The 16,431-nt window shown below is 49.2% G+C and overlaps 1 protein-coding gene across 1 annotated transcript in view; it reads left to right on the top strand.

Annotated features, from left to right (window-relative positions):
- Positions 1 to 6,385: 6,385 nt before the first annotated feature.
- The window catches only part of LOC147571417 (liprin-alpha-1-like), a 31,493-nt gene continuing 21,447 nt past the window's right edge, over positions 6,386 to 16,431 (top strand). Inside the window, exons 1-6 of the mRNA XM_086696421.1 lie at positions 6,386 to 6,820; positions 11,269 to 11,370; positions 11,643 to 11,753; positions 12,396 to 12,533; positions 14,057 to 14,203; positions 15,707 to 15,841. Of these exons, the coding sequence (XP_086552547.1) occupies positions 6,653 to 6,820; positions 11,269 to 11,370; positions 11,643 to 11,753; positions 12,396 to 12,533; positions 14,057 to 14,203; positions 15,707 to 15,841 (801 nt within the window). The 5' untranslated portion in view covers positions 6,386 to 6,652. The remainder of the gene's footprint in view (positions 6,821 to 11,268; positions 11,371 to 11,642; positions 11,754 to 12,395; positions 12,534 to 14,056; positions 14,204 to 15,706; positions 15,842 to 16,431) is intronic.

The raw sequence follows: 16,431 nt of genomic DNA, 5'->3' as shown, positions 1-16,431 counted from the left end.
TGTGTCTCCTCTTGGTCTGTTTCTCTTCTTTCTTCTTTGGGTCGATATGACCTGTTTGTTTGTTTTTTTTTTTTTATGTTTATCTATTTATTTTGAGGGAGAAAGAAAGTGAGAGCAGGGGTGGGGGTAGAGGACGGGGGAGAGAGAGACACTGTTGAGGAGAGGCTCTTTTCTGTTCAGTAGAGAGCCCAACACAGGGCTCAAACTCACAAACGTGAGCCAAAACCAAGTGTTGGTCACTTAAACGAGTAGACTGAGCTATCCAGGTGCCTCTCTTTTTTTGTTTGCTTGTTTGTTTCTTTCCTTTTCTTATGAAAAGAATTTTGTTTTAATATTATTTACTTTTGAGAGAGAGAGAGAGGTAGAGACAAAACTTGAACAGGGGAGGGGGAGGCAAAGTGGGAGACACAGAATCCAAAGCAGGCTCCAGGCTCTGCACTGTCACCACAGAGCCCGACGCGAGACTCAAACCATAACGCGTCAGTTCATGACATGAACCAAAGTGGGATGCTTCCCCGACTGAGCCACCCAGGCATTCCTTTCATTTCCTTGCCTTGCTTTGCCTTCCTTTCCCTTCCTTTCCTTTCCTTTCCTTTCCTTTCCTTTCCTTTCGTTTCCTTGCCTTTCCTTTCGTTTCCTTTTCCTTTTTTTCTTTTTTCTTTTCTATTCTTTTCTTTTTTCTTCTTTTTTCTTTTCTTTTCTTTTCTTTTCTGTCTTTTTGTTGTCTTGTCTTATCTTGTCTTTTCATTTCTTCTTTGTTTTTATTGTTGTGCTGGACTGTATGGAGAAGCATAGAGGCTCTTCGTGTGCTTGTATTCCTTCAGCATTTCATCCCACACACCCCGAGTGCGGCGGTTCTTGGGCCCACTCAGGCGTGAGTGAGTTGAGACCGGGGCTCAGTCTTTGTAAGGTGCCGTGTGAGCTGGGCTCACGCTGTCCCCCACCCCCGTGTAGACCTCCAGGGTCTCCATTTGGAGGCCTGGAGTATTTCCGAGGACCCGTCCTTGATGCTAGCTCCCAAAGCCCCGTTATTTTCTCCACAGCACAATGAGATGATGGAAGGGTCAGCTTCTCAGGCAGTGCTTGCCGAGTGCCGGGCTCCTTTTCTGTGCCTCCCTGTGCTGTCCAGAGCTCGGTTAGCTGCCACTTTCTGCTTGCCTTTCTGTTAGGTTTCCTTTGCAGCTCGTTGGTATCTTGCCTCCAATCCCTGAGGAAATTCAGAATCCTCACATGTCTTGAGGGAGAGAGAGGACTCTGAACATTAGAGTTGGCTCAGCGGGCTTCCCTTTTGTTGGGGTCTCGGTCCTCCCAGTTGGGACTGCCTCGGGGTCTCCTTGATGCCTTCAGAGATGCTTCAAATTGAACTCATCTTTCCTAGTTCATGATGTGTTGATTAACAGGCTACTCACATGTATAAGAGCAAGCCAGGGAAGACTGAGAAGTCATAGCAAACATTTTGGTCCTCAGCATTTGTTACAGGAGAAAACGAAACCCAGTAGTCCTTGCCTAGTACCCGTCGTTCTTCTAAAATGACCATCCAGTTTGCCCACACTCAGCCAGCGTCCATGGGGTGGTGATGGTGTCAGCCTCCCAGCTCCCTATCCCCCACTGCCACGGCCGCCCTCCTCCCCTGTCAGGTGCCTGCCCAGGGCAGGCTTTGTGATGACGGGCTGGCTATGGCAGGGCAACTAGATGAAGTGGATCGCTTAAGTGACGCTTATTCTGGGAGTGTTTGATCAGTGTTGTTTGTATTCTAATTTTCGTAATGTTTATTTACTATTTAGAGAGACAGAGTGTGTGGCCAGGGGAGGCGCAGACAGAGGGAGACCCAGAATCTGAAGCAGGCTGGGGGGGGGGGATGCCCCTCAAGCGTACAGGGTAGCCCCCACAAAAAGGGCTTCTGTGTTGGTGCACCCGAATCATCTGCAGAGACACAACCACCCACCCTTGTTGAGCCCTTTTGTGACTCTGCACCATTGTGGTCGCCAGGCTCTGGCTGCTGTGCTCCTCGGAGAGGGTGGTGGAGGCACATCTGAGAAGAGTGTATCTGGGCGAGTGAAGGGGTTAGGAGCAAATGTCGCTGACTTGCGCACTGTGGTTCCGGAAAGGCCTTTTCCGGAGAGGTCGCTCGGGAGCTGAGGCTGACCGAGCACTCTCCCAGCAGTCTGACTCCGAGGCCAAAGGCCGGGGTCAAGGAGGAGCTTGGCTTTGTTGTGAGCCATGGAAGCGGAAGCGGAGCCAGGTGAGGCACCAGGCAGCTGGCGTTGGGACGGAACCTACCCCGTAAGGAGTTGGGTTTTCCGATAAGGGCCTGGGGTCGTTGTGTCCTCAGGGGGAAGGACTGGCATGAGGTTGTTGAATTTTTTTATGTTTATTATTTTTTTTTTCAATATATGAAATTTATTGTCAAATTGGTTTCCATACAACACCCAGTGCTCATCCCAAAAGGTGCCCTCCTCAATACCCATCACCCACCCTCCCCTCCCTCCCACCCCTCATCAATCCCGTTTGTTCTCAGTTTTTAAGAGTCTCTTCTGCTTTGGCTCTCTCCCACTCTAACCTCCTTTTTTCTTTTTTCTTCCCCTCCCCCATGGGTTTCTGTTAAGTTTCTCAGGATCCACCTAAGAGTGAAACCATATGGTATCTGTCTTTCTCTGTATGGCTTATTTCACTTAGCATAACACTCTCCAGTTCCATCCGTGGTGCTCCAAAGGGCCATATTTCATTCTTTCTCATTGCCACGTAGTACTCCATTGTGTGTATAAACCACAATTTCTTTATCCATTCATCAGTTGATGGGCATGTAGGCTCTTTCCATCATTTGGCTATTGTTGAGAGTGCTGCTATAAACATTGGGGTACAAGTGCCCCTATGCATCAGTACTCCTGTACCCCTAGGGTAAATTCCTAGCAGTGCTATTGCTGGGTCATAGGGTAGGTGTATTTTTAATTTTCTGAGGAACCTCCACACTGTTTTCCAGAGTGGCTGCACCAATTTGCATTCCCACCAACAGTGCAAGAGAGTTCCCGTTTCTCCACATCCTCTCCAGCATCTATAGTCTCTCGATTTGTTCATTTTGGCCACTCTGACTGGCGTGAGGTGATATCTGAGTGTGGTTTTGATTTGTATTTCCCTGATGAGGAGCGACGTTGAGCACCTTTACATGTGCCTGTTGGCCATCCGGATGTCTTCTTCAGAGAAGTGTCTATTCATGTTTTCTGCCCATTTGTTCAGTGGGTTATTTGTTTTTTGGGTGTGGAGTTTGGTGAGCGCTTTATAGATTTTGGATACTAGCCCTTTGTCCGATATGTCATTTGCAAATATCTTTTCCCATTCCGTTGTTTGCCTTTTAGTGTTGTTGGTTGTTTCCTTTGCTGTGCAGAAGCTTTTTATCTTCATAAGGTCCCAGTAATTCATTTTTGCTTTTAATTCCCTTGCCTTTGGGGATGTGTCGAGTAAGAGATAGCTACGGCTGAGGTCAGAGAGGTCTTTTCCTGCTTTCCTCTCTAGGGTTTTGATGGTTTCCTGTCTCACATTCAGGTCCTTTATCCATGTTGAGTTTATTTTTGTGAATGGTGTGAGAAAGTGGTCTAGTTTCAACCTTCTGCATGTTGCTGTCCAGTTCTCCCAGCACCATTTGTTACAGAGACTGTCTTTTTTCCATTGGATGTTCTTTCCTGCTTTGTCAGAGATGAGTTGGCCATACGTTTGTGGGTCTAGTTCTGGGGTTTCTATTCTATTCCATCGGTCTATGTGTCTGTGTTTGTGCCAATACCATGCTGTCTTCATGATGACAGCTTTGCAGTTGAGGCTAAAGTCTGGGATTGTGATGCCTCCTGCTTTGGTCTTCTTCTTCAAAATTACTTTGGCCATTCGGGGCCTTTTGTGGTTCCATATGAATTTTAGGATTGCTTGTTCTAGTTTCGAGAAGAATGCTGGTGCAGTTTTGATTGGGATTGCCTTGAATGTGTAGATAGCTTTGGGTAGTATTGACATTTTGACAATATTTATTCTTCCAATCCGTGAGCACGGAATGTCTTTCCATTTCTTCATATCTTCTTCAATTACCTTCATAAGCTTTCTATAGTTTTCAGCATACAGATCTTTTACATCTTTGGTTAGAGTTATTCCTAGGTATTTTATGCTTCTTGGTGCAGTTGTAAATGGGATCAGTTTCTTTGTCTTTCTGTTGCTTCATTGTTAGTGTATAAGAATGCAACTGATTTCTGTACATTGATTTTGTATCCTGCAACTTTGCTGAATTCATGTATCAGGCCTAGCAGACTTTTGGGGGAGTCTGTCAGATTTTCCATGTATAGGATCATGTCATCTGCAAAAAGGGAAAGCTTGACTTCATCTTTGCCAATTTGGGTGCCTTTGATTTCCTTTTGTTGTCTGATTGCTGATGCTAGAACTTCCAACACTATGTTAAACAACAGCGGTGAGAGTGGGCATCCCCGTCGCGTTCCTGATCTCAGGGAAAAAGCTCTCAGTTTTTCCCCATTGAGGATGATGTTAGCTGTGGGCTTTTCAGACATAGCTTTTACGATCTTTAAGTATGTTCCTTCTATCCCGACTTTCTCAAGGGTTTTTATTAAGAAAGGGTGCTGAATTTTGTCAAAGGCCTTTTCTGCATCGCTTGACAGGCTCACGTGGTTCTTATCTTTTCTTTTCTTACTGTGATGTATCACGTTGATTGATTTGCGAACGTTGAACCAGCCCTGCATCCCAGGAATGAATCCCACGTGCTCATGGTGGGTAATTCTTTTTATATGCTGTTGAATTCGATTTGCTAGTATCTTATTGAGAATTTTTGCATCTATATTCATCAGGGATATTGGCCTGTAGTTCTCTTTGTTTAGTGGGTCTCTGTCTGGTTTAGGCATCAAAGTGATACTGGCTTCATAGAATGAGTCTGGAAGTTTTCCTTCCCTTTCTATTTCTTGGAATAGCTTGAGAAGGATAGGTATTATCTCTGCTTTAAACGTCTGGTAGAACTCCCCTGGGAAGCCATCTGGTCCTGGACTCTTATTTGTTGGGAGATTTTTGATAACCGATTCAATTTCTTCGCTGGTGATGGGTCTGTTCAAGCTTTCTCTTTCCTCCTGATTGAGTTTTGGAAGAGTGTGCGTGTTTAGGAATTTGTCCATTTCTTCCAGGTTGTCCAATTTGTTGGCATATAATCTTTCATAGTATTCCCTGAGAATTGTTTGTATCTCTGAGGGGTTGGTTGTAATAATTCCATTTTCATTTATGATTTTATCTATTTGGGTCATCTCCCTTTTCTTTTTGAGAAGCCTGGCTAGAGGTTTGTCAATTTTGTTTTTCTTTTCAAAAAACCAACTCTTGGTTTCGTTGATCTGCTCTCCGGTTTTTTTTAGATTCTATATTGTTTATTTCTGCTCTGCTCTTTCTTATTTCTCCTCTTCTGCTGGGTTTAGGCTGCCTTTGCTGTTCTGCTTCTATTTCCTTTAGGTGTGCTGTTAGATTTTGTATTTGGGATTTCTCTTGTTTCTGGAGATAGGCCTGGAGTGCAATGTATTTTCCTCTCAGGACTGCCTTCGCTGCATCCCAAAGCGTTTGGATTGTTGTATTTTCATTTTCGTTTGTTTCCACGTATCTTTCAATTTCTTCTCTAATTGCCTGGTTGACCCACTCATTCGTTAGTAGGGTGTTCTTGAACCTCCATGCTTTGGGAGGTGTTCCAGACTTTTTCCTGTGGTTCATTTCAAGCTTCACAGCCTTGTGGTCTGAAAGTATGCATGGTATAATTTCAATTCTTGTATACTTATGAAGGGCTGCTTTGTGACCCAGTATATGACGTATCTTGGAGAAAGTTCCATGTGCACTCCAGAAGAAAGTATATTCTGTTGCTTTGGGATGCAGAGTTCTAAATATATGTGTCAAGTCCGTCTGATCCAATGTATCCTTCAGGGCCCTTGTTTCTTTATTGACCGTGTGTCTAGATGATCTATCCATTTCTGTCAGTGGAGTGTTAAAGTCCCCTGCAATGACCACGTTCTTATCAATAAGGCTGCTCGTGTTTATGAGGAATTGTTTTCTATATTTGGGGGCTCCTGTATTCGGCGCATAGACATTTATAATTGTTAGCTCTTCCTGATGGATAGGCCCTGTAATTATTCTCAAATGCCCTTCTTCAGCTCTTGTTACAGCCTTTGATTGAAAGTCTAGTTTGTCTGATACAAGTATGGCTACTCCAGCTTTCTTTTGGCTTCCAGTAGCATGATAACTAGTTCTCCATCCCCTCACTCTCCATCTACAGGTGTCCTCAGGGCTAAAATGAGTCTCTTGTAGACAGCAAATAGATGGGTCTTGTTTTTTCTATCCATTCTGATACCCTGTGTCTTTTGGTTGGCGCATTTGGTCCATTTACATTCAGTGTTATTATAGAAAGATACGGGTTTAGAGTCCTTATGATGTCTGTATGTGTACGGTGTAGCCCCCACAAAAAGGGCTTCTGTGTTGGTGCACCCGAATCATCTGCAGAGACACAACCACCCACCCTTGTTGAGCCCTTTTGTGACTCTGCACCATTGTGGTCGCCAGGCTCTGGCTGCTGTGCTCCTCGGAGAGGGTGGTGGAGGCACATCTGAGAAGAGTGTATCTGGGCGAGTGAAGGGGTTAGGAGCAAATGTCGCTGACTTGCGCACTGTGGTTCCGGAAAGGCCTTTTCCGGAGAGGTCGCTCGGGAGCTGAGGCTGACCGAGCACTCTCCCAGCAGTCTGACTCCGAGGCCAAAGGCCGGGGTCAAGGAGGAGCTTGGCTTTGTTGTGAGCGATGGAAGCGGAAGCGGAGCCAGGTGAGGCACCAGGCAGCTGGCGTTGGGACGGAACCTACCCTGTAAGGAGTTGGGTTTTCCGATAAGGGCCTGGGGTCGTTGTGTCCTCAGGGGGAAGGACTGGCATGATGGATTTGAATGTTTTGAAAGCTGGTGCTGGTTCTGTGTGGATAGTGGGTTGGGGGAGGAGACAAGAATGGATGCAGTGTAGACGTCATTGGGTAGAGTGGCTCCTTCTAATGTGTGGGTTGAGCTCTAAGATTCGTGTTTTAGGCAACAGGTACAAGCCCCTCACATCACCCATCACATAAAGCACAGGACAGTGTGCGTCTTTATATCCTTTACAGAACTGCGTAATGTTTAAAAGCAGCGTGTGTAATTTTACGTGTGTGGGTACAGGGCGTACACTAAAGTATTCACCTGTTCTGGAGTGCAAGGCAGGCACGGTATTAGGTGCTGAACCCTATGTGCTGCAGTTACCTCGCCCAGAGACGTATGCGGTTTTACGGAGAGCAATAGAAGGGCATGGGAGTGTGTGGTTCGGTGGAATAGGGGGAACGTGTGCACAGTGCGGCTGCAGGATGGCCGTTTTGTGCCATGGGTCGGCGTGGGTCAGACTCGGGGAGGCGGTTTTCCTTGGGAGGTTCGGCTGCCCTGTGTTCTCCTTCATGCACGCCACTCTGTCTCCCGGACGCCTTTCCAAGCACCTCGTAGTGAAGCTCCATCTGGGCGGACTGTGGGCTCTTTGAGTTCCACACGGGCCACCACCCTGCCCCCCCCACCTGTGCCTCCTCCTGGGAACAGAGCAGCTTGCTCCCTGGTCCGGTGGTCAGAAGCCAGGGAGATGGCTTTGCCTCTCTCCTGCTCTTCCCTCTCCCTGCTGGGCCGTGGGTCCTGTGGCGTGGAGCTTGCCTGTCTTTATATCAGATCTTACTGCCCTTATGCCCGTGTGAGGATAGGCTGTCCAAGTGCACACAAGTCTCGCACACGACGTTCCTCCTGATGAACGCTTAGGTGGTGGTGACACACATGCGTCCCGGGTGGCCTGGCTGCATGCTCCCTCGATTTTCGCGCACAGACGTGTGCATGGCAGGCGAAGTGGTTCACTGAGCACCTTGGTGAGGATTTGCTGTCTGGAAAGTGGGGGTGGGTCCTCACAAATGTGCTGATATGCAGACATGCATGGGGTGGGGGGGACCCGCTAGATGGGGCTGTCTTGGGCCTTGGGGCCTGGCGGTATGGGGGTGGAGGCGGGCACTGTCTGTGCAGCTTTCCAGAAGGGCCTTTCTGTTCCTGGCCAGTGTTTCCATAGACGGCTGGCTGGCTTTAGTCCCAGCGCCCTTGTCATGGAAGGGTCCGTGTGGGAAAGGAGCCGAGACTCTGCCGGATCACTCCTGGTGGCAGCGTGCTTTCCAGCGATGACACTTCCGTCCTGCCTTCCTCGCCCTCCGTCTGCTTCACCAGATCTCCTCTCTGTGCTGTCTTCTTCTGTGACCTCCTCTGGGCTTTTCTCTGTGCTCGTGACCTTCTGTAGGATACGCATTTTGAATCCCTGCATCCCCCAACTCTTTTTCTTTTTCTTTTTCTTTTTCTTTTTCTTTTTCTTTTTCTTTTTCTTTTTTTTTCTTTTTGCCATATGCACAGTGTCATTCATGAGTTTCCTGATTGGCTGTGTCATAGGTCCTGGAAATCACGCACGTCGTATGGACAGTCATCTCTAGCAGGGATTTCTTGATTGTGTTGGGCTTGACGGTTTCCCCAGAGTTTTTTGTAACGTCCCTTGGCATCTTCCTGACTTTCATAATGTTCCCTCTGTGGCGGTTCTCTTTGGTAGCATTGACTGTCCTTCTTGTAACGTGCCTGTGTCATGAACCTCACAGGTCCTCGTGGCCCCTGGTCCGCAGGCTCACTTAGACCCGCTGCGCTCCGGAGCGAGTGAGCCGCCAAGACACGTTTGGTGGTGACCCGTGGGGTTCTGGGTGGCCAGGACATTGTCCAATGTCAGAAGAACTTTGGAGGACAGTCCCTTGCTTTCAGTGTACTTCCTGAGTTGAGGGACAGAGCCGGGATGGAACTGCCCCAGGGCAAGGGCTCTGGTTGTGCAGCCAGACCACTGGCCACTGGCACTTGTTGCCTTCAGGACCCTGGGGTGAGCTTCCTACACAGGGCCAGCCGCCCTGCTCACACCCCCACCTGTAGCCGCTCATTCGGTAGCTGCTTCACCCCTTCCTACCCAACATCTTGGTGCTCACTTGTCTTTCTCGTGAATAAATGTCGTTTGTGGCATTTTCCCCCCGACAGGGCACCTCCTGCTGCATGAAAAACCCGTGCAGGCAGCCATGGTCTCCTCAACTGATTTTCTTGGGTTTTCACTTTTTGCGTTGGAGTGGTTGACATGCGGTGGATGGTAGTTCCTGCTTCTCTGCAATCTTCTCTGGGGCGTCTGGGAAACTGTGTCCTTCTTCTTCGTGGTGGAAGCTGCTTCTCCTAGCGTCTGGACCATTTTCAAAGCCAAACCCCTTTCTAAAATCACCAAGCTATCCTGTGCCTGCATTGAAATGTGCCAGTTTTCGATCCTTCCCTTCCTTCTGCCTTACGTCGTGATGTCAGGTCTTCACTTGTCTTGCAGTTTGAGTTGCGTCGGCAGGTGTGCCCGTCTCACAGCAGTCCTACATCCACAGAGATGCCACATCTTCCGCACCAGACACAAAGATGTCTCACCAGTAGCACCAGGTTTTTGCATGTGCTGGGGTCGCCGCAGGGAGAGAGCTTCGAGACTTTCCCTTTCTTTGTGCCTCCGTGGTCCTCACGCTGGCCGGCTGGCAGCTGCAGCTGTGGACCTCAGTACATGTCAGGCCATTCAGCCTTTTCTTGTCACACCATGAGTCTTCTCTGCATCGCGGGAGCACGTCCGGCATCCCTGGGCACACTTCGAACGGGTCCCAGGCTGTAATTAAGGTTCATGGTATTGCCCTTAACGCGGTGAAAATGACGCAGGAACCCTGAGAAATCACTTCTCCTGTGGTGCTTGATGTACTGGAGAAAGGAAGTGCTTACCAAGAGCTGAGTAGCAGATTCGTGGATTCGTGCAACACCTGAGGGGACCTCAAGAGCAACAGGAGGTGGTGCACACTTCCCCCAGAGGACAGCGTCTGCTACAGCTCGTGTTATGTGGTTAGGACTTAATCCTGCGTCTCCACATTTGTTTGCCTTTCTCTTGACTGCAAATGGCACCATGTAGGTACGGTCAGTTTCTGTGTGCAAAATGATACGTTTTATCTTGTCAGAGTAGGTTTGTGTATGTTTTCGGGGAGGAAATGCTCTAATAGCCTAGTATCTGCGTATATTTCATGCACCCGTGGCCTCCCTTTTACTTACTAGGTTTGATACTTCGTAGCTGCTCAGCTCATCTGCCAGTCTTTCCAAATGTCACACATCTCCAGAAGAGTTTCCAATGCATTTATTGGAACAAAAATCCCCACATAGAAACGGGCCTGCACAGTCCTACATCAAGGATCAGATAGGCTTCTGTGGGTTCACCTTGTCAAGTCAGATTGCAAGGAACGTGGTCAGTTCTGTGGTAACATTCCCGTTGATTTGGAAAGGGCTACTTTATGAAAGAAATTGAAGTATGTCACCAGTTTGTACTTGGATTTTCCAGAATTGCTGAAATCAACAACTCTCCTTATTTGGAATGTCAGTTGTTAAGTGAACGTTTGTCCCCTCGTTTGTCCTACAGAGACAAAAGCTCTGGGGCGCCTGGGTGTCTCAGGGCATTAAGCGTCTGACTCTTGGTTTCAGCTCAGGTCATGATGTCATGGTTCAGGGATTGAGCCCTGCACCGGGCTCTGCGCTCGACTGACTGGAGAGTGTGCGTCCACCTCCTTGGAGCCCACCTGTACGCCATGTCCTGGGCGGGCGCTCAGTATTGGCGTGAGAGAAGCCCCACGCGGGGTGGTGGGCCCTGGCATCACTCTCCTCAGAAACCCTTCCTCCATAATATTTCCTGCTTGACTAAGGAAAGAAGTCGTAAACTCGCCCTTTCGTCAAGAGTCCTACCATCATTTTTGAAAAGTCCATTGGGTGTGGTTGAGTCTGATTGAGCCAGGGGTTCAGGCTAAGACAGCAGCTTTTGAGTACCGTCAGCCTTTCCCCACTGCCGCTCCACAAGCCTGCTTGGCAGACGAGGCCAGAGGCTGCGGATGGGCAGGAGGCTTCTCGGCCGCTTGCTCCCGAGTCAGCAGAGTTCCTGAGTCCTAGACCTGCCAGGCACCTGAAAATGTCCGTCCCCTTGAGTGTCGGTCCCTCCGAAAATCCCCGGGACTCCTGTGGGTGGTGAGGAGGGGACTGGTGTGTGTGATGCTACTTGAGGGCGGTGGGTGCTGGGCCTCTGGAGGGCCACGGAGGCCTGGTGTGCTCTGGTAAAGACCCCCTGTGTCTCTCCACTTTTGTCCCCTCTCCGACCCCAGGAGTGTGCAGCTCTCGCTGCAGAGCTCCACACCTGCAGGGAGCAGCTCGTGCAGAGAGAGGAGGAGATCGCCAACCTGAAGGCGGAGAGAAACAACACCAGGGTCAGTAGGCGCACTGCCAGTGTCTTCAAACACGGGACACCATTCACTCCCCTTGTCCGCAATGTCCCCGTGGAGTTGGCTGGGACCTATTGTTCTCAAACCTTGTTTGATCCGTGAGGAGGAGTAAGGCTCTTTTAACACATTGGCGGGGACGGCTCCCTACCTGGGAACTGAATTGAAGGGATTCAGACTTGGTTTTGCATTTGGTGAACTTGAGGCCCGGAATTGAAGGTGTTCTTGAAACACGGTTTTCCTTTTGCCTCTCCCGCCAGCTGCTGCTGGAACATTTGGAGTTCCTCGTCTCCAGGCACGAGAGAGCTCTTCAAAAAACAGTCATACGGCGACAGGCGAAGACTCCGGCCGGCGTGTCCAGTGAGGCGGAGGTGCTCAAGGTCCTCAACTGCATATTGGAGAAGGACAAAACCGAGGCTGAAACGGTGTGCCTAGCCACGGCGGTTCTCAATTTGTGCACATGCTGTGTGTTCTAGGCACACTTTGTGTGTTTGTGTGACTGGGGTTTCCTTTTCATCTTCTTGAATTCTTGTAAGAAGACAGGTCTGTATGGTTAAAAAGCAGTAGTTGGTGGAAATGTTGTGTGTATCGATTGGCTAGTACAAATTGCATAATGTAATTTATTTGGGGGAAGATTTGTCTCCAATGTAAAATTGAAAGCGGTTAACAAGCAAGTCTGTGAACAGGAGCATCCGTGAAAAACCTTACCAGCATTCTGTCATGTCATTTGAGGCGAAGGGGATCTTAGGGTAACTGTATAGTAAGGACTAATGAAACACCTCTGTGTACCAACTCAATCCCTTTGTTTCCAGGTGAGAGAGCAGTTACGTGTGGCACTGGAGGGGTGTAGTTTCGTAGAAGAAGAATTAGGGGCCACTCGCAGAGTTCAGCTCCAGACATCACGCCAGGATTTGATTGGAGGGGGTTTCCTTTTTATCCATTGTTTTTAAAACAACGTATGAAGACTAGCAGTGGGGGCCCTCACATGTTGCTTCCCTTTCTGAGTTTCAAAGGTGCAGAGCCAGATGAAAGAGCTCCTGGCTACCCTGTGCACTCTCGTGGCCAAGCTGGAAGAGGACCTAGACATCTCCAGGAAAGACCTCATCCTTTCTGAAGCAATGAACACCATATTACAAAGAGATGTCCGTGAAGTGAGTGTCAGTTGAAATGGCCACGCCGTCGTCGAGCCAAACGTGGGGTGTTTGGTTCGGCCTTGCCCAGTGTGTCCTTCGTCTCCCACGGGTTTTGAACGTTTGGAGTTTGGTAGAAGTAGCAGCAGAACGGGACGTGACTCCGGGGCCTGGGCGGGCTGCCTCCCCATCTGCGTGGTGGAATCTGTCCTCCCTGGGCTCTCCCCTGCCGAGGCCTGGCGGGCAGGCGGCGGAGTGGCCTCGGGTGTGGCGTGTGGGCCACCTGAGCTTGGCCCATGCCGTGCTCTCGGTCCATTTTGGGAACACACTCGGCACGTAGGAACCAGCGTGGTGCTGCCAGGGCGTTTCCGGGGGCACGACCTTGCGGGGGCGGCTCTGCCAGGGGCCGTCACGGCCGCCTCTGCCGCCCTGCCCTCCTCCCAGGGGTTCCGTGCTCCTGGTCGTGACGGTCAGAGTGAGCGAGGGGTAGCCCGCTGGTCCTGGTGTAAGGTCATGGAGGAGTGCGGCCGCTTCTGCACGTGTGGTCGTCGATGGGAATCTGATCATTGTCACAGAGGACTGGTAAGGGTAGGATGGTTTCTCTGTGCCTCCTCCTGTCACTGTGAGCTGCCCTTTGCGGACAGTCCCCGCACACCCCACCCCCAGCCCAGCAGTGCCACCTCAGGAAGACCCTGTCAGACCCTCGAGGGTGTAAGTGCACGAGCAGTCTGTTTAGTACCTTAGTGTGGGTGAGATCGGGTCGGAATTTAAAACAAAAGTATTTGCAGAAATTATAGAACCTGTTCAGTGAAGTTGTTGTTTGGCAGAGGTGGGGAGAGACCCCTCAGCAGGGGTCTCAATGTGCAGAGAATTTAGAAAATCCTTTCTTAGGACTCATCACTTTCACTCTTGAGACTGCTGACATAAATTGCTTAGGAAACACGGAGGGCTGGAAGAGGAATCTTTCGGGTGTTGGACAAGAAACGCAGGGCAGGACGTTCTGGTTCCATTTGCAGTGTCAGATACCATGGGATACAATGTTGTTACAGGGTTAGGCTATAGAAGATGACTTCCAGTTATATGAAAGGTGGAGTTTGGCTTCCATTTGTTACCACTGCTGCTTCAACTTTGTGGTAATTGGATGAGATTTCATCCGCCTTTTCCCCGGGAGAAAGGATGGTTGTCTCATGGTGTGTGCCTCCAGAGGCAAGTCGCTGTTCTGTGGAAAGCTCAACGGTGTCCGGAGGCAACCGAGGTTGTGACTTCCGGGAGACTTTCTTATCCGTTTGTCTTTGAACACATGGGAAAGAATAAGCCTGGGTAACTGGTCAGAATCCCGAGCAGCCTCCGCACTGTCGGCACAGAGCCTGACGCGGGGCGCCAACTCACAGAGCGACACCGGCTGAGCCACCCAGGTGCCCCGAGGATGCTACTTTTCTGTTTGTTTGGAAAATGAGGATTTCGCCCGGGTTTTGTGTCTGGAGTGTGTTAATGTGTCGTACGCTAATTCGTTCCCTGTTTTCCCTCTGAAATACCTGCTGTAGGCCATGGCCCAGAAGGAAGACATGCAAGACAGGATCACTACCCTTGAGAAGCACTGCCTCAGGGCACAGCACAAAGCCACCTCTCTGCACGACCTCAAGGAGAAACTTGAAAACGAGATGGCAAAGAAGGACTCTCTGCATCGACAGGTCGTTGGTTTCGTTGGACTTCATTCCACTTTTATTAATTACAAGTCAAGTTAAGGACCAAGTGTCAATGTCAAGGTTTTAGGATCTTAGAAACTTGTGTTGACCAGCGGGGTTACTTCAACGTCCAGGGTTTAATTCTTTCGAATTTTATGGAAGCATGTTATGGGGCTCCCCTCCTTGATTCCTTCTTTGTCTTGTCTTACATGCACGTTACTCTGTTGCCTGTCAGCACTGTTTCCAAAGGAGCAGGGAGTGGCCGGGAATGTGTAGGCAGCTGGCCATTTTGGGTAGTACCTGAGATCGGGGGGAATGGCAGGTGCAGAAGCACAGTCTGGCGTGAGGATGTGAGACCCTGTGTTTTGGGAAGCAGCACGTCTCTTCCTTGGTTGTCTCAGGTCATCCGGCATTGAACAGGAAAACCACATCCAGCTTCTTGGAAACAGAGTGAGCTTTGTCTGGTGTGTTTGTCAAATGCGTCAGTCGACCCAAAATGATAATCAAAGTGAAATACTAGGAAGCCATTAAAATGACATGGAGGAATGCTGTTTGGAGGGTTTTCAAGCATGATACGTGGTCTGTATATACACACAGAGCTATATGCACACAGAAGATGGAAGGAGTCTGTGGGAACACACGTTAACCTTGCAAAAACTTCACCTTATACATGAATTTTAAAATGACTTTATATATTCTTAATGCTTATTTATTTTTGAGAAAGGGAGCCAGAGTGAGAGAGAGAGAGAGAGAGAGAGAGAGCGAGCATGAGCAGTGGAGGGCAAGAGAGGGAGAGAGGGAGACACAGAATCCAAAGCAGGCTCCAGGCTCTGAGCTGTCAGCAGAGAGCACGAGGCAGGGTTGACCCCATGAGCTATGAGATCATGACCTGAGCCGAAGGTGGACGCTTAACTGACTGAGCCACCTCGGCTTCCCTAAAAGTCCTTTAACAAAAAATCTCGTGTCTAAGTTTTCCACGTTGAAGTTTTCCACGTTTTTGGTCAAGAGGGAGAGTGGTTTTGTTGAATAATGGTACACTTCCAAAAAGAACTCAACTGGCATCAGGCATGCTCTCAGAAGCTCTGTGCTGGCTGATGTGCCCACCTCAGAATGTCCTATGTAGCGAGCCCTCGGACCCCAGTATAAATATGTTTACGAAGGGTTAGGACCGAACCCTTCTCTCCTTAACTGGTCAGGAAGAGCGAGCAAGCTCCTCCAGAAGATGGGTTTTCTTTAATGTGTGGGAACTTTGTCTTTGGAAAGACTTCTTTGAAGATAGTGAAGAAGAGCAAAGAGTTTGGCAAGACATGTTTTGCATAGCGAACGGAGGACCAAGGCAGTGGGTGACTCCTCGCAGAAAGGAAAGGTTTACTCTGAAGCACCTACCAAACTGTTGGCTTCAGTCAGAACTAACAGTAGATCTCTGCATTTAGATTTTGTTTCACTTTATTAAAAATGGAAACGGAGAGAAGACTTGCTACACTTTGATGCTTTGCCTTCATTTCCTAGACTGCGGATCAAAACCGCCAGTTGCAAGAGCGCCTGGAGGTGGCGGAGCGGAAGCTGCAGCAGACCCCGAGGAAGGCCAAGTCGCTGCCCGAGGTGGAAGCCGAGCCGGCCCAGAGGGTGGCCACCCTCTGCAAGGTGGGGCCCCCGTTTCCTTCTGGGTCCCATGGTGGGAATGTCAACTTCATGGCGGTCCGTTCTTGTATCTCATTTCTCACCGGTAACGTCGGCGTGCCAAAGTCCGCGAACCAGCTGAGATCTGTTTTCGGTGCTTCTTTGTCTGACATTGGAATGCTTTTCAAACGGCAGGCATCATCCCCAGTTTTGTTCCCTCCGGTTTTGTCCGACGTGTGCAGTTTGCCGTTGGCTGCATCTAAGACTCACTGCTTTTCAGAGTTAAGTCAGCGACTCAAAGCTCAAGATAGTAGCCTTGGGCAAGAGAAGGACAGGGGTGCCTGGCCGGCTCAGTCAGTGGAGCTTGGGACTCTTGATCTCAGGGTCATGAGTCTGAGCTCCCCATTGGGTGTAGAGCTTACCGAAGGAAAAAAAAAAAACAAAAACAAAAAAAGCATAGAATTTTTCCGAGAAATGAGAAAATCCTATCCTCTTTCAAACACAATCGTTTTTTTATTTAAAAAATTCTTAAATGTTCATTTATTTTGAGACAGAGAGAGAGAGAGAGAGAGCGAGCCTGGGCACATACATGAGCAGGAGAGGGGCAGAAAGAA

The sequence above is a fragment of the Puma concolor genome, unplaced genomic scaffold, assembly GCF_028749965.1.
Source record: "Puma concolor isolate L17-30 unplaced genomic scaffold, mPumCon1.1.hap2 unalloc_scaffold_28, whole genome shotgun sequence".
Lineage (NCBI taxonomy): Eukaryota > Metazoa > Chordata > Mammalia > Carnivora > Felidae > Puma > Puma concolor.
The sequence above is the reverse complement of the archived record's forward strand: the minus strand, read 5'-3'. Positions and strand labels throughout refer to the sequence as shown.